The sequence below is a fragment of the Vulpes lagopus genome, chromosome 2, assembly GCF_018345385.1.
Source record: "Vulpes lagopus strain Blue_001 chromosome 2, ASM1834538v1, whole genome shotgun sequence".
In the NCBI taxonomy this organism is placed as follows: Eukaryota; Metazoa; Chordata; class Mammalia; order Carnivora; family Canidae; genus Vulpes; species Vulpes lagopus.
The window spans coordinates 155,562,244-155,585,795 of NC_054825.1; the positions used below are offsets into that span (position 1 = coordinate 155,562,244).

At 60.4% G+C, this 23,552-nt stretch overlaps 1 protein-coding gene across 4 annotated transcripts in view; it reads right to left on the minus strand.

The window, feature by feature from the left end:
- The window catches only part of WNK2 (WNK lysine deficient protein kinase 2), a 100,409-nt gene that overhangs the window by 56,425 nt on the left and 20,432 nt on the right, over positions 1-23,552 (minus strand). For all 4 annotated transcript variants that reach the window (XM_041743984.1, XM_041743983.1, XM_041743982.1 and 1 more), the window contains exons 3-12: positions 18,542-18,714; positions 18,137-18,357; positions 15,120-15,277; positions 12,924-13,012; positions 11,320-11,539; positions 7,730-8,012; positions 4,449-4,651; positions 3,195-3,326; positions 2,737-2,928; positions 994-1,548 (exon numbers count right to left, since the gene is read on the minus strand). In XM_041743984.1, coding sequence (XP_041599918.1) covers positions 994-1,548; positions 2,737-2,928; positions 3,195-3,326; positions 4,449-4,651; positions 7,730-8,012; positions 11,320-11,539; positions 12,924-13,012; positions 15,120-15,277; positions 18,137-18,357; positions 18,542-18,714 — 2,226 coding nt within the window. The remainder of the gene's footprint in view (positions 1-993; positions 1,549-2,736; positions 2,929-3,194; positions 3,327-4,448; positions 4,652-7,729; positions 8,013-11,319; positions 11,540-12,923; positions 13,013-15,119; positions 15,278-18,136; positions 18,358-18,541; positions 18,715-23,552) is intronic.

Sequence of the window (23,552 nt, forward strand, 5' to 3'; positions counted from 1 at the left end):
GGCCGACAACCTCTGTGCACACAGCACCTTCTTCAGCCACCGGCTGAGCAAGCAACTAATGCAGACCCCAGGCCTCCGCGTGGCCTTGGCTTTCCTGAAACAGCCCTGACCCATGAATAGGCGTCACCCCAGGTCACGGACCAGCAGGCATTGGCTCAGTAGGGCTCCAGACTGCGGCACCACCGCAAACCTGATGGTAAAACAGCCCATCTTGCCATCGAACAAAACTACCCTCCTCCTCCAAGAACAGATCCTTTCTGGAATCAGATGTTGAAAGTCCGTGTGCTCTGGGGACGTGGACCAGACAGGAGCAGGCACAGGATGACCTCTAGGGCCTCCACACACTCTGGGGTGGGTGTCCACCATGAAGACGAAGGGGTTTTGGACCCTACCACACAGGAGAGCTTAGAAGGCAAAGAGCTCACAAGTACACAGCGCTGAGGCTTAGAGCCAAACGGGGGCTCCAGGGGAGAGGCCCCTGGGAAACAGGCTACAAAAGGGGGCTCCTAGGGGAGAGGCCCCCACTCTGGCTCCCCTCCTCACATGAGGCTGGCCAACAGCCCTGGAGCTCCAAAACACAGGTGGGAGTTCACATGTGGGGCCTCGGGCGTGTATCCCTGCATCCCTCCCTGTCAGTGTGGCATGCTGCCTGAGGTCCCCACCTGACCCTGGACACTGACCTTGGCTGTTGGGGGAGTGGTGAGCCCCTCCCTCACCCCTCCCTTAGGAGGCCCCCCCCACCCATGCTAGAGCTGACACCACCACACCACAGCTGCCAGCCCCACCCAGGGGAGGAGGGCAGGTACCATGAGGCCCCGCCCGCAGGCACCCTGCACACAGAAGCCAGGGCCAAGAAACAGAACCGCCTGCTCGCCCCTCCCTCATCTGCCCCCAGAACCTCATTCCCAAGTTAGATACTAGAGATGTCCCCCCAACTCCCCTCACCCCACCGCCCTCCACCTGGAGGGTGCACCCCAGGGGCAGGCGGATTACCTGGCTTCCCGCCCCTGCCGGAGCAGCCTGCTCAGGAAGGCGCACAACGCTTGGCTGGTGGGGCTGCTGCAGCGTGGAAGGCGCCGGCTGTGGAGGGGCCGCCCGCACGCTCTGCGCTACGTGGAGGGGAGATGGCGGGACGTCACTAGGCACCATCTGCGGGAAGGCTGCCGGGTACACGGGCTGGGCCGGGAGCTGGGCCACGGCGGCCGGGTGAAGGGACAGGGCGGCCATACCCTGTGGGGCCACGGCCAGGAGAGGGATGGCAGTGGCGGTGGCAGCCACGTTTGGCACAATGGTCCGGCATGGCACTGCCAGCGGTGCCCCAGGGGGGTGGGGCAGCTTGACTGCCTGCAGAGGCAATGCTGGGGACGTGGGCAGGGGGGCAGTGGCGGCGCTGAGTGGAAGGCTTGGCAAGATGACGGCGGGAGAGAAATACTGAGAGGGGGCGGGCACGGTGGGCCCCCCAGCGGCCGGCAGGTCAGGGAGAGCCGCAGGGAGGCTGTCGAGGGAGGCCAGGGGTGCGATGGGGGGCCCCACAGGGAGCGGAGGCACCTGAAAGACATGGGAGCACCTCGGAGTCACCAGGGCTGCAGGGCCCGGCCGCCCGCACCACAGGGCAGCTGCCTCGGGAAGAAACCCAACCACAGACCCAATGTAAACAGGCCCAGGGGGGCCCCCTTTGGTGCCATGGGAAGCCCATGCCATGCCCCCGCCCGGTCCCTGTGGGTAGCTGCAAGAACAGCGGGCAGCTCTGGTCCGTGCTCAGAGCAGTGACCGCCAGCTTTGCGGCTTCCACACATTTTCATTCAGAGAATCAGGATGGTCAGAGCTGCCAGACTGACCCTGAAGATCTGAAAGCACTTTGCCTGATTCCCCACCCCTGTGATCCAAATTCCATGGCGGGCCGTCTCAGGGATGTGCGTCTCCCAGTGCCCACATGCTGAGGCAGCGCCCCTGTGCTGTGGGGCCTGGGGAGCAGGCCTCTCCCTGCAGCAGAGCTCTGGAACCTTCTACGTCTGGTCATCCTTGCCAGAGACACCCAGTATCTAACTTCCTGGAGAGAGCACTTCCATCATTTCAGATCCTGCAGTGATTCTCCTAAACCTTCCCTGTGGCCGGTGCTCGAGCAGCATCATGTAATACACGCCTTAGCACGATTATAAAGCAGCTGGAGTAGGCACACCAACCTCCGTGTGCTGGAATGCCTCTACCTCCGGACAGCGAACAGCCATTTAACTCAACACCAAAAACAACCACAACGCGGCTGAGGACGAGGATGGTGACAAGAAATATGCGTCCACACCGTATCCACAAACTGCAGGGACACTCACATCTTCATCATGAGGCGGCGCTTCCCGGCCGAGTCCCACCAACACAATGTGATGGACCCATGGGGAATAAGCCGTCGATGGCATTAGCCTGGGTGACAGCACCTGGGCACCACGTGCCATCCAATGTCACTGATCACAGAGGCCCTGGGCTCCCCAGGAGCATGGTGGGCACAGCACAGACAGCAGCCATAGCTTTGGGCTCCTCCCTGGCTCCACTGGCCCTGACCCTGGACCAAACCTGTCCCTAACCTGGACACGCTCGGGAAAGATGCCAAAGGCAGGTGGGCATGGCCACCTACCCCCAGGTAGCGTTCTTGTCCCCACAACCCATGAGCCCTTATAGCCCAGAGGAGACAGAGTGACCGCCAGAGTGGGGGCGGAGGCAAGGGGTTGGTGGAGGGGGGCTTACCTGAGCAGGCACTTGAGGCAGCGGCTGCAGAGGTGCAGGCGGCATCTGGAGGGGCTTCAGCTGAGCGGGAGCCACCACCTGGGACGTTGGAGCTAGGTAGGGAGGCAGGTGGGGGGGCACCGGCTGGAGAGGGCCGACTGGCGGTGGGGCCAGGACAGGGGGCAGGGGCGCTGGCTGGGCCAGCGGAGGCGGCTGGGGAGAGAGGGGGCTCTTAGACCAGCGTCCTGCTGAGACACCCCCGCCCCCGCCGGGTCAGGGAAAACTAACTCACACACACAAACACCCCAGGTGGACCCAACATGCAGATCTGTGCATGCAAGGGCCCTCTACGTGCTATGGATCTGTGAACCCCACTCCCACCTGCACCCCAGGCCCTGGGCCAGCAGACCTTGCCACCACCAGGCCGGACACGAGGAAGAGTACCCATGAGGCAGCAGGCAGGGGCAGCCCGTACTCACCTGGTGGCCAGGGGGCACAGGCTGGCCTGGGCCGGTCGGCACGGGGGCAAAACTTATGGCCGGCTCCGGGAAATGCTGCTGCGGGAGCGGAGGGTGGGTGGGGGCCGGGACAGGGGCCACAGACAGGCCCGGCTGCAGGGAGCACCAAGGGCCACACTCACTAGTTGCCCCAGGTGCCCCTCCCGGCCTGCACACCATGGCTACAGGGGCCCAACCCTCACTCCCTAGGCCTGTCACCCCTCCAGGGACTCCTTCCTAGGCACAGAGCTTGGCAGAAATGAGAAGTGGGGGCCCCTAAGCTGAGGATGGCCACTACTCCAAGCAAGGAATGTTCTGGAACTTCAGCTCCATGGAATATTATGCAATCGGGAGAAAAAAAAAAAAAACATCCTAAGGGGCTTTGCAGCACCAGGGACAGACACTCAGGACGCGGTGCTTGCTTCACATCTATAGGACCAGGTAAGACCCGTGTATGGAGACATGTCACAAACAGAGCCGCCACCTCCAGTGGCATGGCCAGCAGGACAATGGGTGGCAGACAGGAGTCCTCACTGCCAAAGGCAGCACGCACATGACGCAGGAGGGAGCCTGAGGACTGAATGCTGGATGTTTGGTACTAACAAAGACAGCCAATAATATGGCCACTTTTAGGGGTAATAACGTTGGGTTCTGTTTTCAAGAATCCTGACCTGGGGCAGCCCTGGTGACTCAGCGGTTTAGCACCGCTTCAGCCCAGGGCCTGATCCTGGAGACCCAGGATCGAGTCCGACGTCAGGCTCCCTTCATGGAGCCTGCTTCTCCCTCTGCCTGTGTCTCTCTGCCTCTCTCTCCCTCATGAATAAATAAAATCTTTAAAAAAAAAAAAGAATCCTGACCCTATAGATACAGACTGGACCCTCTACAGACAAAACAGCTTTCTGAGGTTTCCCGGGAAAGACTGGGAGGGAGCAGGTCTGAACCAGGGAGGGCGTCAGGCCGGGGGCCCAGCCGTCCACGCCAACTGGGAAGGCCCTCCGGTATCCTGGGGCTGGGAATGAGCAAAGCTGCCACCACTTGGTTCAGGTGAGTACACTGTATGCTCCCCGTTCATCTGAAGCTGCGGAGCCAAAGGGGCTGCACCCCAGGACCAACTGGGGTCAGCTGCTCAGGGACCTGAGGCCTCAATGTGGCTGGTGCTCGACTTCCCACCGGCCCCGGGGACATGGCGGGGCCCCAGGGACGGGGTCTGGGGCACGAGGGGGCGGGCTGACTCACCGTGGCTGGCTGCTGGTAGGCCCCCAACGGGGGCAGGCTGTAGGGCAGGACGGGGCCATCGCCCACACTCACAGGTGTGCTGCACACACACTGGGCCGGGGCTGGTGCCGCGTCTGCCAAGGAGCCCAGCACCACACTGTGCTGGCTGCTCTGCGAGTCTGAGTACACGGTGGAGCCCTGTCCGCTGTCGAGGGTGCTGTCCGCTGGGGAGGACCAGAGCAGGCTCAGGGGGGACACCCTACGTGTCCCCCACACACACCCCATGCAACTCTCCGGGAAGGCACATGGGCTTCTGTGAACCCCAACGCAGTGAGGGTCCCCAGCCACCTGAGTAGTAACTGCATGTGCAGACCACAGGCCCCAGGACGGTGAGGGGGATGGGGCTGGAACGCACCCAGAGATGCCTTGGCACCCCCCCGAACACTGCCTAACATCTGGGCATTCCCCCATGGGCGCCACAGAGCCCAGCGGCCCCCCCCCACCTCTCTACCCCACCCAACCTCCCCCGCAGCTGGAGCATCACCCTGTGGCACTTCCAGGGTGCTGGCACCATCCTGCTGCCTTGATGTCCAGATACTGCTCCAGGGCTGATCCAGGCACACCCTCCAACCTGGAGGGCATGAGAATGCCACGTGCCCGGAGCCAACCCAACGGCCGCCCTGCCTGTCATGGGGCAGCTGGCGGTGGATTCCACACAGAGACAGAGGGAGACACAGAGACGCCCAGAGACAGAGACACAGAGAGACACGCAGAGACATGCAGAGACAGAGACACAGAGAGACACAGAGAAACAGAGACACAGACACGCAGAGACAGAGAGACATGCCAAAACAGAAATAGAGACATGCAGAGAGATACAAAGACAGACACACAGAGACACAAAAAGACAGAGACACGCACAGAGACACAAAAAGAGAGACCTGCAGAGACAGACATACACAGAGACCCAGAGACATCCAGAGACACACACACAGAGTGTATGTGAGAAAAAGAGAAATGTGTACAAACTTGGCAAATTTAACATAAACTGACTCCAACGATAAAAGCAACATTTAAAAATTTTAAAAGGAATGTGTTTGCTTCTATAATTAAATATTAATTTAAAAATCATCCTTAGGGGGATGCCCAGTGGCTCAGTGGTTTAGTGTCTACCTTCAGTTCAGGCATGACCCCGGGGTCCTGGGATCAAGTCCTACAATGGGCTCCCTGTAGGGAGCCTGCTTCTCCCTCTGCCTGTGTCTCTGCCTCTGTGTCTCTCATGAATAAATAAGTGAAGTATTTTTTTTAAAAAATCATCCTTAGGGTCACCAGGGTAGCACAGTCACTTGAGCATCCAGCCCTGGGTTTTGGCTCAGGTCAGATTTTAGGGTCGTGGGGTCAAGTCCCCTGTCCTGCTCATGCTCAGCATGGAGTCTGCTTGGGATCCCCTCTGCCTCCCTCTGCCCCATCCCCTCCAACATGCTAAGAATAAATAAGTAAAACTGAAAATTAAAAAACCATCTTTAAAGCCCTTGACAAAGTGCTCCACTGGGTCACTGCTGGACCCAACCCTCTGGCTGAGCTCGATCCAAGCTGAGGCAGGAGCTCACAACCAGGGCTGGGAGAATCCTACCCAGGATGTTTGCTATCCCTTCTGACCCTGCAAGTGTGTCTGCCCACCCATCACTCATCCTGTCACTTAAGCTTGGTCCCAAGTTCCAGGGACGGTAGTGAGGCTGGAGTCCTGGCATGCCACCGTCCTGATGCAGTTTTCAGGCCGTCCATGCACACTGGCCAGCGGGACAGCCGAGGGGGTGAGGACACGTGGAGGGGGGTGAGGGCAAGCATGCGGGGGGTGATGGTGTGCGGGGAGGGGATGAGGGTGCGTGGGGAGGGAGGTGAGGGCGCACATGGAGGGGTGAGAGCACGTATGTGGGGGTGAGGATGTGCATGTGGGGGCTGAAGGCGCGCAGGGAAGGGGTGAGGACACGCAGGGGGTCAGGACCGTGTGTGAGGGAGTGGCGGGTTGTGGGACAGAGACACAGAGGGAAGTGTGCACGTGCACTAGGTGCACATGTGTGGGCTGTGTACACATATGCATACGCGTGTGTGTGAATGATCACAAGTGCACATTATCTCTAAAGTTACCACCGAGAAGCAGCTAAGAGCCCCCAGGAGGAACTCTCACTGGCTCTGCCGTGCACCCTCTCCCACTGTCTGAATCTCACATCACAGGTAAAACCCCCCTTGACAAGGTGGCTGCTGCACAAAGCTCACAGAGCTGCTGAGGTGGCAGGAAGAGGAAGTCCGGAGAAAATGCCCCCCAACACTGAACCCAGATCTCTGTGTGCAGTGACCCCTGACTCCTGCCAGTGTGCTCTGGGTCAAGGTGGTCTCTCCATTCCTGCCTGGAAACTGTTCCCCATGGTCAGGTGTTTAAAGCGTGAAGTGGTGCAGCATGAGAAAAGCTTTTTCCTACAGAATTTACGCTCATTAATTAATATTTTGGTTTATCAAAAAAATGGAGAGATGATGTAGTGGTTTTACTCTTCAAGGCAAACCTGAGCCGGTCGGAAGGAAGCCAACAACAAACTGCCTCCAAGTGACAGCCAGCCACCGGTTTGAATTTAAACAGCCTAGTTTGAAGAACATTAGCTATAATTTTAATGATAAATGAAGTATGTGCCTATTACATAAATTGAACAGGCTATTTTGGTCTTTCCACACGAACAACCTGAAAAAGCAGCCTGGGCAGGCTCAGCTCTACTTGGCACATACTCGCAAAATGGACAGGAAACACCACGTCCTGATCCTCAGCCCACAGCTGCATTTTTAGATCACTGAGGGCACAGGCAGGACACTGCTCTGCCCAGATTCTCTCTTCCAGGATCCTGAGATTTAGAGGGATTCCAGCAACCCATGGGTGACATTCGGGGAAGTGTGGTAAAGGTTTTAGAGGTTGGGTAATACCAGGGAGAGGATCGGGGGGACAGATACTCCTGGGGGCAAAGGTCCCGGCTGAGAGCACCAAACCGCAGCCACCCGCAGCCCCAGGGCAGTGGTGTCTCAGCCCGGTCGTCCCACCAGGTGGAGGCCAGGACATCCTCGGCTCCATCCCACTGGCTTGGGGCACGGGAGGTCCTGGATCTGTCTGCCTGTCTGTCCTCACCTGTCCTGAGAAACTGAGCTTCACTGAGCCAGAGTCACCCCAATTCCCACCCCAGGAAGAAGGCTCGCCCACACCTGCAGTCCACACCTGCCACATGCACAGGGTGTGAGGGGACAGGGAAGGTGGCACTCACAGGCCAGGGAGGTGGCGCTGGCCGGCAGTGCACTGGGGAGGAGGTGCTGGTCCACCTCAGGCTCCTCGGGCTCCAGCGGCCCGGCCTGCGTGTGGTAGGTCACCTGGACCTGCAGGGGTGCAGGTGGACCCCTGGCCTTGTCAGGGCTGCCTGGGTCCCGCTGCTCCGTTGGCTGTAGGGCCGGCCAGATCCTCTCCCGTCGCCACTGGATCAATGCTACACGGTCACGGATGGACTTGGCCACAATCTTCACGTCGCTCTCGTGAAAGAATCCCGATTCAATCTGCAAAGGGAGGCGCTGTGTCACTACGGGGTCACTGCTGACGGCACTGCCACCTCCCTCCCATGAGGTCTCTGCAGAAGTCCCTCCCCAGGCCCCCACCTGGTCTCCCACTGGGATATGCCCTCCTGCCAACTGTAAATTCCCTGACCCGCATGGCGCCGTGCCCAGGACAGTAAGGATGCAGCAGGTGGCTGTACCCACGGTGAGGGGGTGTAGGGGAGAGACCCTCAGCTGCCCTCATGCCAGGTGCACCCTGGGCATTCGTTGAGAAGGCACGGAGGGAAGGGGGCACCATGTAACCTGAGACCAAGAGGGTTGGCACCCATGCCCAGAAAATTCTGGACCCAGGACAGCACTGGAGAGCATGTGAGCAGAAGCCCAGGCTCTCCCGGAGAACATGAACGACAAACCACGGCACGGCAGTGGCCAGTGTCCACAGTCACTGTGACAGCCTCATGGGGAAAGGCAAAAAACACAAACCTTTTGGCGCTTGTCAGAAACCGTGTGAGCTCACGGCTTTTGACACACAATAGACACAAGTGCACACAGATGCAGACGTGTGCATGTGGCACAGCACATGTGTGATTGTACAGAACACTGGGCAGGCCCAGCATGGCACCCTGGCCAGCGTAAGTGTATGGGCCCCCCAGGTAACACGGTGTCAGGAGAAGAACAAGGGACCTCGACACCTCACTGTGCCTGAAGCCAGGACAGGCTGAGAGAACAAGGGCACGTGCAGGAGGGCACAGGAGCCAGGGCCACGGGGCAAACACAGACACCGGGCATTGAACTACATGGTGTCACCATGATGATCCAAGCAGCATGCACGCTGCTGGTGTGAGGTCACAGGATGCCTTGTGTGTGCAGCCTCTGTCCCTCCCTACACACCACACCACCACCCCCCGCCCGGGATCCCTGGCTCACAGGAAGCTGCTATGAGTGGCCCCTGAGGAACAACCCACCGGCTGGAAACCGAGTCTCCTGCCAGCAGCCAGGTGAGAAGCAGGGACACCAAACGACCCTCAGCCCCGGGCAGGCCCGGCTAACACCCAGCCACGCTGCAGGGACAACCCAGAATGAGCAGGGCCCACGAGGCCACCCGCAGGCTCCTGACCACAAGGATGGTGTGCAACCATGAGTGCTGAGTCTGGGCAATGCATCATGTGGCCACAGACGACTCACCAACAAAACCGTGAGTCCACAGACATCCAAATAAACGGAAAGTTTGGTGAAAATGGGTATTTACATGGTTTCAAGACACAACTTTGTGTCCTTAATCGTCACTATACGCGGAGACGGCTGGCAGACACCCCTCGACCACACAATCACAGGGCATGTCCTCGGGGGGCGGCTGTGGTGAGGACTCAGCCCCTGCCAAGTGCTCTCGTGGACACGCTCACACGTGGTAGGATGGCGAGGCAGACGCCGCCCTGAGGAGCTGCTGTTGTGCAGGCATTGCCTCCCGCCAAGGACCACAGGCAGTGAGGTGGCCGAGGAGGAAAGCTGCTCTGTTGCCAAAGATGTAGGCACATGCAGGGAGGTGTGGCATGGCCTGGATGTCATCTCTAAGGGTGACATCTAAGGATTCTTTGTCACAAATCTGCAACTTTTCTGTGAGTTCATGATGGGTGAGGTCAAAATCCCATTTCAGAAAACCACCCCACTGGGCAGATGAGCCGCATTGAAATCCCACAGATGTCCCAGTGTGCGGCCTCCCGGGCAGTGTGAGTGGCCAGTCTGAGTGGCAGCGTGAGTGGCCAGGATGCGGGGGGCCACGCCCAAGGTCAGTGCTGTCCGTCTGCTGCCACGACCAGAGGAAGGAAGACTCCCCACACACATGCCCGCCCGCTGCTTCTATTTTCTGCCCATGGCCCAGATTTCCTCCGTCTCCATCCTTGCCATCACCCCATTGGTGATCCTCTCCTAGGTGTTTCTTCTATTTTTTCCCAGAGAGGGGAACCCATTCTCTGCCGCACTGACACGGCAGCTACGGCCAAGGCAGGAGGGCTGGCACAGACATGTGGACCCTGGGAAGGGTTGCCAGTCTCCAGGGTCCTCACAAGGGGTTGCCTCTAGGTCAAAGCCAGCCCAGGCCACCACAGCACCTGCCCTGCTCTCAGCCCCCCACGCCCTTCATCTGGCCCCTGCGTCCCGGGAGCCACCTGCTGGGAGGTGGTTTTAGGTGATGACACTGGGGCTGGGATCGCGCTGGTGCCACCCCGACTTTGCAAGAAGCAGGTGTGACCAGTGAAAGCGGTCGCCCAGGGCGGGGCGGCCGAAGGCACTGAGCCCTAGAACGCTGCAGCCGGTGGGCTCCTCGGATCAGCGCTCCACCCAGACATGGCCCAGGAGAGGCCTGGGTTCTGCTACAGAAGCCCCGAGAGTGGGAGGGCCCCGTCCCGAGGAAGGACCTGGCGTCTGCCATGCCTGGGCAGTGAGGGACAGGGAAGCTACGATCCGCCCACAGGGAAGGCTCAGCCAGCAGGGACCCGACAGGAGCGCTGTCCCGTCTCTGGGTCCGGGGATGTGACCGGCAACTGGGAAGGTGGGGTGGTCCTGGCCAGGGCTCCAGCCACAATGGATGCCACAGCACTTGTGCAGGAGCCCAAAGGGGCACAGGACCCTGTCCAAGGCCAGCAGGGGCCCAACCATGCAGCCCCACTCAGTCAGCACTGCCCTGACGCAGCCCCACATCAAGATCCCAGGACCCTCACCTGCCGCGGTCCCAGGTGCCCTCCGCCCCCCACACCGAGCCCAGCCCACCACCCGCACCTTCCGTGGTACAGCTGGCCCATTTCCTCATCTAAGCAGGGGCTCGAGGACGGCGTGGACTCCGTCCAGCCTCTGGGGCCAGGTGCCTGGCTGTAAGGAACCAGGTTTCCAAAACGAGCTACAGTCGGTAAGAGGAGCCAGCCTCTCCGGCAGCGAGTGTGCCAATTTTTACTTGTGCTCACTTTTCCACCGCAAAAATCAGCACCTTGCTGACATCAGCTCTCTCCCTCCACCCCTGCTCCTGGACACGGTGCCTCAGCAGCCAAGTGAGAGGTCAGAGCAAAGGCTCAGTCACCCACATCCTGGGTCCCCCACGGCCGCTCCATGGGAGCCCTCACCACAGTGCCAGCGTCCGTGCAGCGGGGCCACCTGCACTGTCCTTCCCAGGCCCATGTGACCCCCGAGTGGCATCCGCCCACTCACCGTGGGGCCGCACCCTGTTCAGTCCTCCCTGGAATCGGTGACCACACCTCCGCAGGCACACCCCCACACCCACCGTCCCCACCACCCCATCCATGAGCGAGCGCCCCGTTACCATCTCCTGCGCCACACCGTCAGGCGTCTCCTTCTCCAGGTCAAAGGTGAACTCGATGGCCCCATTATCCTTGGGCTTCCCCTTCAGCTTCTTGGGGTCCTCTACCCAGAGCCGCAGGGCAATGGTAGATTTCCTGCCGTGGTCCTCCTCTGCCAGCTCCACCCTCACGCCTGTGTCCTCCGCAAAGAAGGCGTGGCTGAGCAGGTCCTTGATCTCGTACCTGAGGAGGGCCAGCCGACAGGGGGTGGGGGACTGAGGGCATGCCTGCTGGCAGGGCCCCAGACACCGTGCCTGGCTCCTTCTAGGAAGTTCCCCAACTACACCCTGCAGGCAGCTCTGTCCTCAAGGACAGCAGTTTGCTCCCCGGGGTGCAGGCCTGCAGAGGCACCACCGAGCTCCCGGGGCCGCGGGGGAGGCGGTACCCTCCTCCCACTGCTCAGCACCAGGCCGTGGGGGTCCTGGCTCCCAGACACAGGGAACTCTCGTGCCTTCCAGGGGTTTCCAGGGGCTCCTCGGGCTGGGGCATGGCAGGGGGGCACAGCTGCTGGGTGTTGTCATGGAAACCATTCCCCAGCCCCAGACAAGCCCTTGGTTCCCGATCCAGCCGGCCATCCATCGTGGTCCTGGACTCCTCCTGAAGTCCCATCTGTCAGCCCTGCCCTAACTACGGGTGGCGTCTATAGCCCAGGACCACGGAGCACACAGGAAAGGGGGGCCCTGAGCCCTGGGGAGAGCAGAGGTCACAGCCCCTGCCAGTCCTGCGGGGTCTGTGCAGAGGATTCTCTAGCTCCACATGGCTTTCTGTACTTCTCTGAGGGGAAATACAGCTCAGGGTTTCTTAGTTACTTTCTCTAAAAGAATAAAACATGATAACCTGCAGGGGGCAGGAGAGTGCCCAAGGATGAGAACAGGGCGCCTGCGTGAGATGATAGTGGCCTCATGGAGGCTGAGGACAGGGACAGAGTGGCCATATGCTGGGTTCTCAGGGTGGGGAGGGCACAGGGAGGTGGGGAGAAGAGGGGGGGGGAGGGAGGAGGAGAGAGGGAGGGGGAGGGGCTGGCAGGGGAGGAGGAAGGCAGGAGGAGGGAGGGAGTGGGGAGGAGGGGGGAAGGCCAGAGGGAGGGGGGGAGGGGGGAAAAGGGAGGGGGGAAGAAGGAAGGGAGAGAAGGAAGGGAGGGGAGAGGAGGAAGGGAGGGGGAGGGGAGAAGGGGGAGGAGGAAGAGAGGTGAGAGGAGAAATGGAGAGGGAGGAAGGAGAAGGGGGAAGGAGGGGGGAGGAATGGAGAGGGGAGGGCAGCGTTCTGGAGGGCCAGCTGAGGAGGCTGGGTGGCTGGGGCAGCCCCAGGGTCTAACCTGAGGTGGGCTCTGGTGTAGGGATCCACAGCCTGGAGGTGACGGGGGCAGGCTAAGGGCTTAGGGGTGCCCCTGCTCCAGGCCGGGTAGGTGAGAAGCAGCCAGCAGAGCGGGGAGGCCCCAAGGTGGCCCCCAAGCAGGGGCGTAGACTCCAAGCAGTAGAGGCGAGATCTGGCCTGAAGCAGCAGCCTGTCTCCAGCATGTGTGGGTCGTGGTGGAGATGTCACCCAGGCCCAGCACCCCACGACTCACCTTTCCTCCTTGTTCTTGCAGATGCACTCCCCAATAATCTCCTTGATCTCAGGATCATGCACCTTCTCAAAACTAGCAGGCTTGATACCCTGTAAGACCAGACAAGCAGTGTCCCATCAGGGCCTTGTTTCCTGCCCAGCGGGCACTAACCCGACAGGGGGAAGGCAGGAGAGGCACGAGCTGGCTGGGGACCCAGGTCCTCCGGAATCCCCAGGAGGGGCTGTTGGGAGCAGTGGGGCCTGGGGAAGAGCCCGGCCTGGCTCTCAGTGGACAATAGCACTTGCACACAGTGCAGCTGCGACAGGCAGGACAGCGGCCTTGCTGACCATGCCCTCCCTCGAGGGTGCCCAGGGCGTGGTGTGGTCACTGCGCTGGCCCTGCTGTGGCCACGGGCAGGGCTGACTTCCAAGGCCTGGTGGCTGCAGGTCCAAGCACGGAGTTCTGCAGCCGGGCGGCCTTCAGAAGCACCCACACTGACCACAGACACAGCAGGTGCCTGTGGGATGGCACAGCTCAGCCGGCGACGGCCATGGCGTGGGGGAGCAGGAGCTGGTGCAGCCCGGCAGGCAAAGGGGCCTGCGGGAGGACCTGGGACTGAGCTGCATGGCACAGGGCTGCAGGCAGGGACCACTGATTTTTAACCATTTTAAACTCACTGAGGGCCTGACCCATCAGGTCTTCCAATAAGACTCTGATGTAAAGCATAGGACATGTATGCTCCCCCACAGGGTGAGAGGTCAGGAGCGGCCTCCAGCCCAGGGGCGGCCACAGGAGTGCAGGACCTCCAGTGGCTCCTGCTACCCAGGTGGGGCCTGTTGCACCCTTGGCCCCCTGGCCCCTGGCTCATAACCGATGGGGGTTGTGTTACGCGGCAGAGTCTGCAGCAATAGACAGGGATGCTGGGCTCCAGGCACAGCCAAGGGGTTCCCCTTGGAGATGCAAAGCCCTGGCCTTTCCTGAAGCCACCAGGAAAGGAGGTTGAAGGGGCCTGGGTCCCTGCGGGAGGCAGGTGGTGTGGCCAACTACCACCACAATTACTGTGTCCACTCACACCTCTGAGGGCCTGGGGCCCCCCAAGCAGGTGAGGAACAGGTGCTGTTTCCAAGGGGCTACTGTCCCCAGGCTCAGAGGCAAGGAGCCGGGTAGCTGGCAGCAGAGACACAGAATCCCTGAGGGCCCTGGAGTCAGGGGCGGCAGCTGGACCAGTGGACCCACAGGGCATGACCACAAACCACGCCAAGGATCAGGGAACACACGCCTCCCCCTCTGCGTTCCTCAGGGAGCAGGACCCAAGCTGACCTGGGCCCACTCAGGAGCCCTGGCCTGAGCTCCGTTTCCCGGGGCTGACAGGGGAGCCATGGCGGCTGAGGAGCACCCCAGGGGAACCCATCCTGTCTCCCCAGCCCAGCAGACGGACCACAGCCCCGTGCACGCCCGCATGCAGAGCAGGGTTGGTGGGCTGCTCCCCTGCACCCCTCCAAGGCCCGGGAAGGAGGCCCAAACCTCCTCGGTGACCCCTCCCCATGGAGGACCACTGCCCACAGCTGTCAAGCCCGTCCTGTCCAGCCAGCATCACGGCGGGGCCCGCACACCTACCTATGCATCTTTGACAAGGGCCACCAGCCAAAGCCCTGTCCCCCCACCTCCCACCCTGAGCAGCACGGGAGGCCTTCAAACAAGCAACTAAGATTGGAAGAGAGAAACGAGCTACACCTGCGGGGAATGCAGGGGGAGGGCGGGGCAAGGGCAGGTGCCCCAGGGCACCAAGGACCATGCTCCTCCTCGTACATCTGCAAAAGTGAAGGGGCACCAGGCAGGGGCAAGGCAGCCTGGACTCAGGGACCATGGGGCCTGGTGCCCAGAAAAGTCAGCCTCACCAGGTAGAACAGCCACAGAGGGAGGACGGAGAGATGTGTTTGCAGAGCCGAAGCCACCCGATTACCGGCTGGCCTGGGGACACACCAGGACACAGGAAACCAGTGGCCCAGGGGTGGCCAGAGAAGGGGCTCTGCGGGCAGGCAGCGGGGGCGCCTCCCAGAGAAACCCCAAAGGTCTGCGAGGCCCCCTGCACCCACACCACCGCTGCAGCCACGGCACTGAGTTAGGCAGCCTCAGTTTCCCCTGTGACGGCATCCTTCCCCTGCTCCCACAAAGCGTTTCACAAAGAGCGGCCCTTTGAGTGGCCGGGGTACTCACACAGGTGACCTTCCGGTAGATCTGGGCGGCGTTCTGGCACTCTGAGTAGGGGTACTCCGAGGTGGCCATCTCCAGCATGCACATTCCGAAGGCATAGACGTCCACGGACTCATCGTAATGCTCCTCGTACATCTCGGGTGCCATGAATTCAGGTGTACCTGTGCCCGGGAGCAGCAGATGCAGGGTCAGTGGTCAGGGCCAGGGTCAGGGTCAGAGCTAAGGTCAAGGTCAGGGCCAGGGTCAGCATCGAGCTAGGGTCAGGGTAAGGGTCAGGGTTAGGGTCAGAGTCAGGGCTAGGGTAGGGTCAGGGCTAGAGTCAGGGTCAGTCCTGGAACCTGAGGTTCACACAAGAGTGCTCTGCACCCTGGGGGTCCTACACACATACCCAGACCCTCCTGATCCCGGGTCGGATCCGCTCACATCATTAGGAGCCCCCACAGCTTGGAGCCCGGTACGCCCCAAGGCATCTGTGCGCCCCACACCGGGGTGTCAACCACAGAGCAGCACACATCTCCTGGCCTCGGGCTGGACAACCACTACAGACAAAAAACCATGGTCCCCACAGAGCTACCAAATTGCAAAATCCTAGGAGGGCCCCAGATGTCCCCAGAGGCACACGAGGGCGCATGTTGGGCAGCAGGGACAAGGTGCCCGCTTAGTGCTCAGGTGCCCAAACACGGGCTGTTTCAAAACATTGCTTACTCTGCATTTTTCAACAGATTGAGTAAAACCAAGCGTTCGGTTGTTAGTGCACAATGACCTCGTCTCCACACAGCGGCAAGCACAGACCCAGGATGATGGGGAGGCAGGGCAGGGGATTCCCGCTGATTCTTCCTTTAGTTTCTCTGGTCTTGGCTTTTTTTTTTTTTAATTTTCTGTAACAAACTTCTGCTTTAAAACTCACAAAACCCTCTTATTAAAATAGGTCCAGCCGAACGCAAAGCAAAGGGAGATGTCGGGAACGTCAATCTCAGCAACACTGTCACGTCTCCGCCTTCTGGGCTTCCTCCACCTCAAAGCCTTCAAAATCTTCCCATTTCTTCAACAAGCAGGTGCAGAATAGCAGAGACTCCATGTGAAGGAGCACATGATGTGATGTACTGCGCTGCCTGTGGCTCTCAGGGACACGGATGGTTACATGAGAGTCCAACTTTCTCTCCTTTACCCATAATTTCCACTTAAACCGTATCATATGTTTAACAAAACAAGTTAACACTTTGGATGAGAAATGGCAAAAACAGGAATCTGTCTCTGGGTTTATGGATCTGTATGAAGAATTCTAGGGGATTCCAAATTGGAAATGACGGAAAGAAGGGAGACAGAGAACAGGAGTCCGAGTGTCTCTGTCTTTTTGAGGTTCTGAACCACAGGGCCTGGCCAACGTAAGTGCAGCAAGAGCACAGTGATGCCATCGGATGAGGGCAGCTCTTGGGGACAAACTCCCCAAGGGGCACATAACCCCTGGCCGTGTGTGCACACGGCATCAAGGGGCTGTGGCCACAGTGCTTGTGATGAGGTCATCGCCTGGGTGCTGGGGACCTTCTCACCCAATCCACCCACGGGCCCTTCCTGTCAGCCGACACAGAGCCCCTGGGCCTGGGGCCACAGGGCCCCCAAGAGCAAGGGGAGAGAGGTCCTTGGACACCTCCACCCAATGTGCAAAGTGGGCCGCATCTAAAGTACAAACCAAAATGCAGGCACAAACCCCTACAGCTGCACCCAACAGGGCGTCCAGAGCATCAACTCTCCCTGCAGGATGCAGCACAGGGCTGGGAGCCTGACTCACAGGCATGGGGACCCCTCCCCACACACACCTGACCAAGGGACCCTCTTGGTGCTGGCCCTTTGCTGAGGAAGGGGCCTTGCTGCCCAGTGCCCAGTGCCCGGGGAGACGTGCAAATCACCCCCTATTCTCTGTGAGTTTGGAGCTTCTGTGGCCTCAGCAGACGAAAGCTGAGGTGATCAGGGACCCCACAAAGCTGCACACCCTGTACTGAGCTTGGGGCAGACACACCTGCTGGAGACACCAGCCTTCACATCCCCCCATCAGGCCATCCAGCCTGCACCCAGTACACTGACATCCCACCAGCCATGGGAACCCCAGGGGGCTTGGCCAAGCACCCCACACCCAAGGCTGGACCTACAAAACCTGCTCAGAAACCCAGCGGCTCAGAGGCATGCTTCCACCAGCCAGGCCCCATCCACTTCACAGACCAAGGACCAGACCTGCAAGGCACCCCTGGCAGCCACCCTGCCCCAGATGTCATGTTCCAAACCCACTAACCCTGCCCGAGACATTTCCAGATTCCCAGCGGTTTCATCTGCCACAAATAGGCCAAGTTCTGTCCCCAAATGTGCTCATCAGAACCACGAGCGTGCAGAACCCTGAGATCAGCCTCCTGTCCTGCTTTGTCCCCACACATGGCTTCAACTGGCAAGAGGGCCCCCTCCTGGCCCCTGACCCCAAGTTGCTAAACAGGACTTCTGCAGCCACACCCAGGGCGGCCCAGCCCTGCAGCACTACCCAGATGTCTCAAACCCTGTCTGCATGCTGCCCTTCCAAGCACTCTCTCCACAAAGCCCCGGAGAGGCCCCAGCCCAATGCCCGCTGCCACCAGGACTCCAGTGCAGCCTATCCCTGCAGGGAAGCTGCGGATGGGGCCTCACCCCGAAACGCTATGGGGGACACCTCTCAGAGCAGGACCAAACACTCGGAAAGAAGAGGCTAGCACACCAGCAGCCACAGCAAATCCCCTTGGTCCCATGCCCCATGGGCTCCTCGGGGCCCAGATCCCCAGGGACTCCCGTCTGTGGACCTCAGGCCCTAGGGCACCGACCTTCCCGCCTGTGCCAGCCTTACTGGCCACAGAGCCTGAGTCCCACTGTCATTGGGGCTTCCTTCCTGCTGAGTGTCCACTGCCCTCAGGGCACCCACCAGCCTCAGCACCAGACCCACAGCCAGGGACCCCCCAGCAGGCCATCAGGGCTGCAGCTGGGGCCCCGGGGCAAGGGCTTACCGATCACACTCTTGGCAAAGGATGCTCTTTTGAGGGTGGCCAGGCCCAGGTCGCCAATCTTCACAGAGCCAGTGGGCCCCGTGATGAAGATGTTGTCACACTTGAGGTCCCGGTGGATGATGGGGGGCGTCCTGGTGTGCAGGAACAGCAGCCCCTTCAGAATCTGCCGGCACCAGCTGCGCAGCACCTTGGGCTTCATCACCTTGAACCGCTTCAGGTACCTGCGGGCGGGGCGCGGCTCACCAGCGGCTCCTGCAAGGAGGTCGCTTCCAAGACCGGAGGACGTGCATGTGCCACCCAGACCCCAGGTGGGGCCGCTCCTGCGAGAGGCCCTGGCGGACGGAGGCCCCGCGCCCTGGACCCGGCCCACCCCAGGGTCCGGCCAGCCGGCAGGGGCACGCTCACGTCTTCAGTGTCCCTGACGTCATCAGCTCGGTCACCAGCACGATGCACCTCTTGCCCCTGGCGCTGGACTCCCAGAAGTCATAGAAGCGCACGATGTTGGGGTGCTGCAGGCCCTTCAGCATCTCTGCCTCCTCCTTGAACCGCTGCCTCTCCAGCTTGGTGAGTTTCCGGTCCTGGAGAAACACACAGGCTGAGGCCTTCCCAGAGCCAGGGGCCCAAGCGGGGACTGCCTGCCTTCCTCATGGCTCCTGGTATGCAGGGCACAGCAGAGGGAGGGGCCTGGCGTCTGGGGTTGTAAAGGGTCTGCCCTGGCCCCTATGCTGGGTCCTCCCACACTCACGACCTCCAAGTCAGCAGCCCCGTGGCCCCGGATGAGCCCCTGCACCTGGACAAACCAAAACGGTCTCTGGGAGCCTGAGACTCCTGGAGAACCCACACTGCCACACTCGCACATTCTCCCCTAAAACACCTGCAAGGCCTCCTGTCCTCAACACCCGCATTCTGGGTGCTGTCGCAAGAGACACATCGGTTCCCTTCCAACGTACATGTACACGCAACTTCGAGGACACACGACCAGAGCAGACGAGACCCAGGAACGAGGGTCCCAGCCAGGCCAGCGGTGCCGGGGGCACAGCACACAGGCCTCTAGGGTCTGAGCTGACCAGACATTATGGCTACCTAGGACCCACCAACACCATTGTCCCTGCTGGGAGTCCCCATGGGGCGGTGCCCACCCAAAGCTATAGCGACGCCCTGCAAGGGAGGCACCAACACCCTTCACCACACGGACCCCTCCAGCACCCACCCTGCGCCCTGCCCTGGGGCCACAGCCACAGCCCACAGAGGTGGGCTCACCCCCATGGAGTGCTCAGAGCCAACCACAGGGCTCCACTGTTGCCAGCCACACCCCAGGAACCGGCCATCTGCAGGCCCCAGCTCACACACCTGCACCCTCCAGCCCTGCCCCCACAGACCCTCCCTGGCCTCACGACCCCCAGCAGAGCAAAGAAACACCTGGAGAACCATCCCGCAGCTGACCCCAGAGAAAAATAATTCGGGGACAGATGCACTTCAAAAAATCTAGTTTATGTGCTCAGTGGAATGCAGGAGGCTGACACACATACGTAAAAGCAAGATTCTCATTAAAAAGGAACAGTCAAGAGGCACCAGGGTGGCTCCGCTAGTGGAGGTCCAACTCTGGGGGGGTTCAGGTCATGATCTCAGGGCCATGGAATGGAGCCCTGAGGGGCATCTGCTGCAGGGTCTCCCTGCCCCTCCCTACTCATACTCTATGTAAGTAAATAGATAGATAAACATTTTTTTTTTAAGTAGCAATCAAGAAAGTGCCCTGGCAAACGAAGCCTCCAGTTTGTTTTTTTAAAGATTTTATTTATTTATTCATGAAAGACAGGCAGAAACACAGGTAGAGGGAGAAGTAGGCTCCCTGCGGGGAGCCCGATGTGGGACTCGATCCCAGGGCCTGGGGATCACACCCCGAGCCAAAGGCAGACACTCAAGCACTGAACCACCAGGTGTCCCACGAAGGCTCCAGTTTGGAAATAAGATGAAACATCAGGTACAAATACACTAACATTTAATCCCGGCAATGACATGGAAACACACTTCACTCAGCACACGTGATGATTTACTTAAGAAAAATCAAGCCACAGACCGGAGAAATGGTTCCCAATGACACCTCTGACATGGGACTCCACCCAAACACACAGGACCCCTGCAATTCCACAACCAAACAGGGTGTCAGCAGATAAGATACAGAAATGGCCAACAAGCCACCCCGAGTGTCCAAGAAGACGTCCCTTCCAGCCCTGAGATGACACCTGATGCCCACCAGCAGGCCCAACTAAGGGGACAGCAGAACCGCAGGGGGCGCCAGGAGCAGCTGAGGCCTATGGACGCATCAGGGGTACAAGGAGGGTTCACACCTGCCCAGGGCCCAGCCACTGCCCTCCAGGGACCCTCCAAGGACCCACCAGGGACCCTCCAGGGACCCTCCAAGGACCCACCAGGGACCCACCCAAGGATCGACCACAGACCCGCCAGGGATCCACCAGGGACCCACCCAGGGATCTACCCAGAGACCCGCTTGGGACCCACCAGGAACCCTCAGGGACCCACCCAGGGACCTGCCCAGGGCGGCACACGGGTTCAGAGTAGCTCCACACAGAACAGCACCAAAGTCCAGAAAAATCAGAGCACCTGAGGCCAAGGATGTTCACTTCTGGGGTGGGGACTGGGGGGCAGAGGGGACGGATGGGGGGTGCAGGACCTGGAGGCAGGGGGGCAGGGGGAACAGTCTGCGTCCTCACAAAGGATGCGGGTCACACGTGTGTGTATCTCATCCACTTGGACACGTAATATCTGCATCTCATTACATAGCTCGGGTTTTCAAAGGTCAAAAATTAAAGTGAAAACATCCAATAACCAAATCAGAGGAGCAGAAGTGGTAGCCGAAAGCCTGAGGTCTCAGAGGGGAGATGGCCGCCTGGTGAAGGTGTGTGCGGTGCCCAGGCCAGACCTGCCCCTGAAATACAGGCTCCCCAGCACAGAGGGGGGGATTGCAGGCCTGGAGCCCAGCCACATGGACAGCAAACCACAAGGCCAACGGCTCATTCTCTCCCACGTGACAACCACAGCTTCCTTCTGGGCGCCCTGTCAGGCAGTCACTGCAAGAGGGTACCCACAAACCCAGCTCCTGCAGGGGGGCGGTCGTGGCCTGGAGGGTGGGTGACAGAGGCAGGCCCTGCCTCATGGGGGGCACGGGCGCTCCCCAGGTGCCCCCCACCCGCCCTGCTTGCGAGGCCCTTCCAACCACCAAAGACCAACCACCCTCTGGTCCCTGATGCTGAGGAACCCCCACATCCTTTATGTGCCATCGTTCGACAGAAGTAAGAGACTTCACTGGACTTTCAAAGAAAAAGTTTGTGTCATAAACAGTAGAACCAACATGGACAGCCCCCTGCTGATGCCAAAGGGGAGAAATCAAAGGCCCTGCGGGAGCATCTCAATCTGGGCCTGGAGGAAGAAAGTGCAGGGAGCAGGTCTCATTTATATTCTCAGCCACCTGGCTATTTTTAACTGTATGACACACCACTTGATCATTTGAAAGGTCAGCTGGCGTGTCCTCAGAGTGCTGCCCAGTGCCCCTCATGGAGCTGCCCAGTCCCGGCCACGGCACGCGGCCAGCTGCTCAGTCACCCCACAGAGGGAGACCCACTGTGTGTGGGCTGAGGTCCTAATGGAGGTGCTAGGGGCCTCAAGGTCATGAACCAGGCCAGAGGGATGCCCCAAGCCAGGTGGTTCCTGCACAGCAGATAAGATACAGAAATGGCCAACAAGCCACCCCGAGTGTCCAAGACTCAGCACACGTGATGATTTACTTAAGAAAAATCAGGTGGTTTTCTGCACAGGGTGGGGTCCGGGGGGGTCAGCTCTCCCCACCAGACACAGAGGAGCAGTCACTCAGCAGCTTCCCCCCAGCAGGTCCCCAGAGATAGTGGGGGCCAATCAGATAAGGGACAGAAACATCCTGGGAAATGTCCCTCACCCTTCTAGCAAAGGGCCAGGTGAGGCATGGACAGCCTCCCGGGACAGGTGGTCTGAGGTCAGGGGACAGCCATGGGTACCCCCCCACCTCTCCCATACCCACAGAGAGTCAGCAGCCCTAGGGGCCTGGGAAGCCGTCTCCTCAGCCAAGCAGAGCTGCCCCGCGACCCCAAGCCCAGGCAGGAGAAGGCAGGATCCACACCCAGGGCCAGCAGGAAGGTGCCAACATCTGCAGAGTCCCAGGGGGACGAGCTGGCTCACACCCCGTCCTGCCATTTGGTTGTAAATGAGAAAAATGCACGCCTCAAGGACCTCTGCTGAGAACCATCCCAGTCGGGGAATCAGCCCAGGGCGGGGGCTCCAGGGACAGCGGACCCAGGAAGGGGTCTCTGTGGTCCCCAGCCCAGGGAGAGGGCCCAGCCAGCCCAGGCCTGGAGGACGTGCCTAAGGCGGGAGGTGGGCCAGGGCCTGGGGCGTCCCTGAGGTGGTGACTGCACTGGAGAGCACAGGCATCCACCTCCCTCAGGCACCAGTCACAGGGCTCTGGGCCCGCAGACACCAGATCACACATGCCCAGAAACAGGGTGAGGGCACAGGTGGGCAGAGGTAAAGCCCTGAGACCTGATGGGAAGGGTAGCACAGCTGCGACAGCACTGTGGCCACTGGGCCCCCAGGACCACAGGCGTCCTGGGTCACGAGCAGCCACAGGACCCCCACCGCCCTCGTCACAGGGCAGACGGGCCCTGGCAGGAAACCAGCAGGAGACAAGGAGGACGAGGGGGAGTCCAGGCCTGCTCAGGGCCCCCGGCCACACGCACCAGTATCCACAGGGCACGTCCAGGGCAGGAATGCATGGGGCAAGCCTGAGCCGCCTGGGGGCTCAAGCCAGGCTGTCTACCCAGCAAACCTCTCCCAGGCCCTCAGGCCTATCTGGATCTCAGATAGTCCCGGGCACCCAGACGGATGTGGTCAAGATGGGCCTCCTCTGCTCTCAGGCCTAAGTGTGCCCCCCTGACCAGCCTATGGCAGTCAGCCCCCACAGTCCAGCTGGCCCTTTCATGGCTGGCCACAAGGTCCCGGCTCCAAGTGGAGGCCTCGCTGGCCCGTCTCCTGCTGGGGTCCACTCTTTCCTGGAGGCAGGTGGACAGGGGATCAGGGCAGTGGGACAACAGAAACCATGAGCGGGGTCAGAACCTCGAGTTGTTCTCGGGGGAACATCTGCCCGAACTCTAGGCCCCTGGGCCAGAGATGTGGGCCACCACGGTGTGACATGTGCAGAGGGGCCTATGGGCACGGGAGCCAGCGAGAGAAACTCACCAGCCCTCCCTCCCTCCTGGGCTCCCGCCCAATTGGCAGTGTCTGCCCTGAGGCCCCACATCCTCTAGGAGGGGCCAGCCCCACCCCAGGCCACCCCTGCAGGGATGCCTCAGGCAGATGTGGACACACC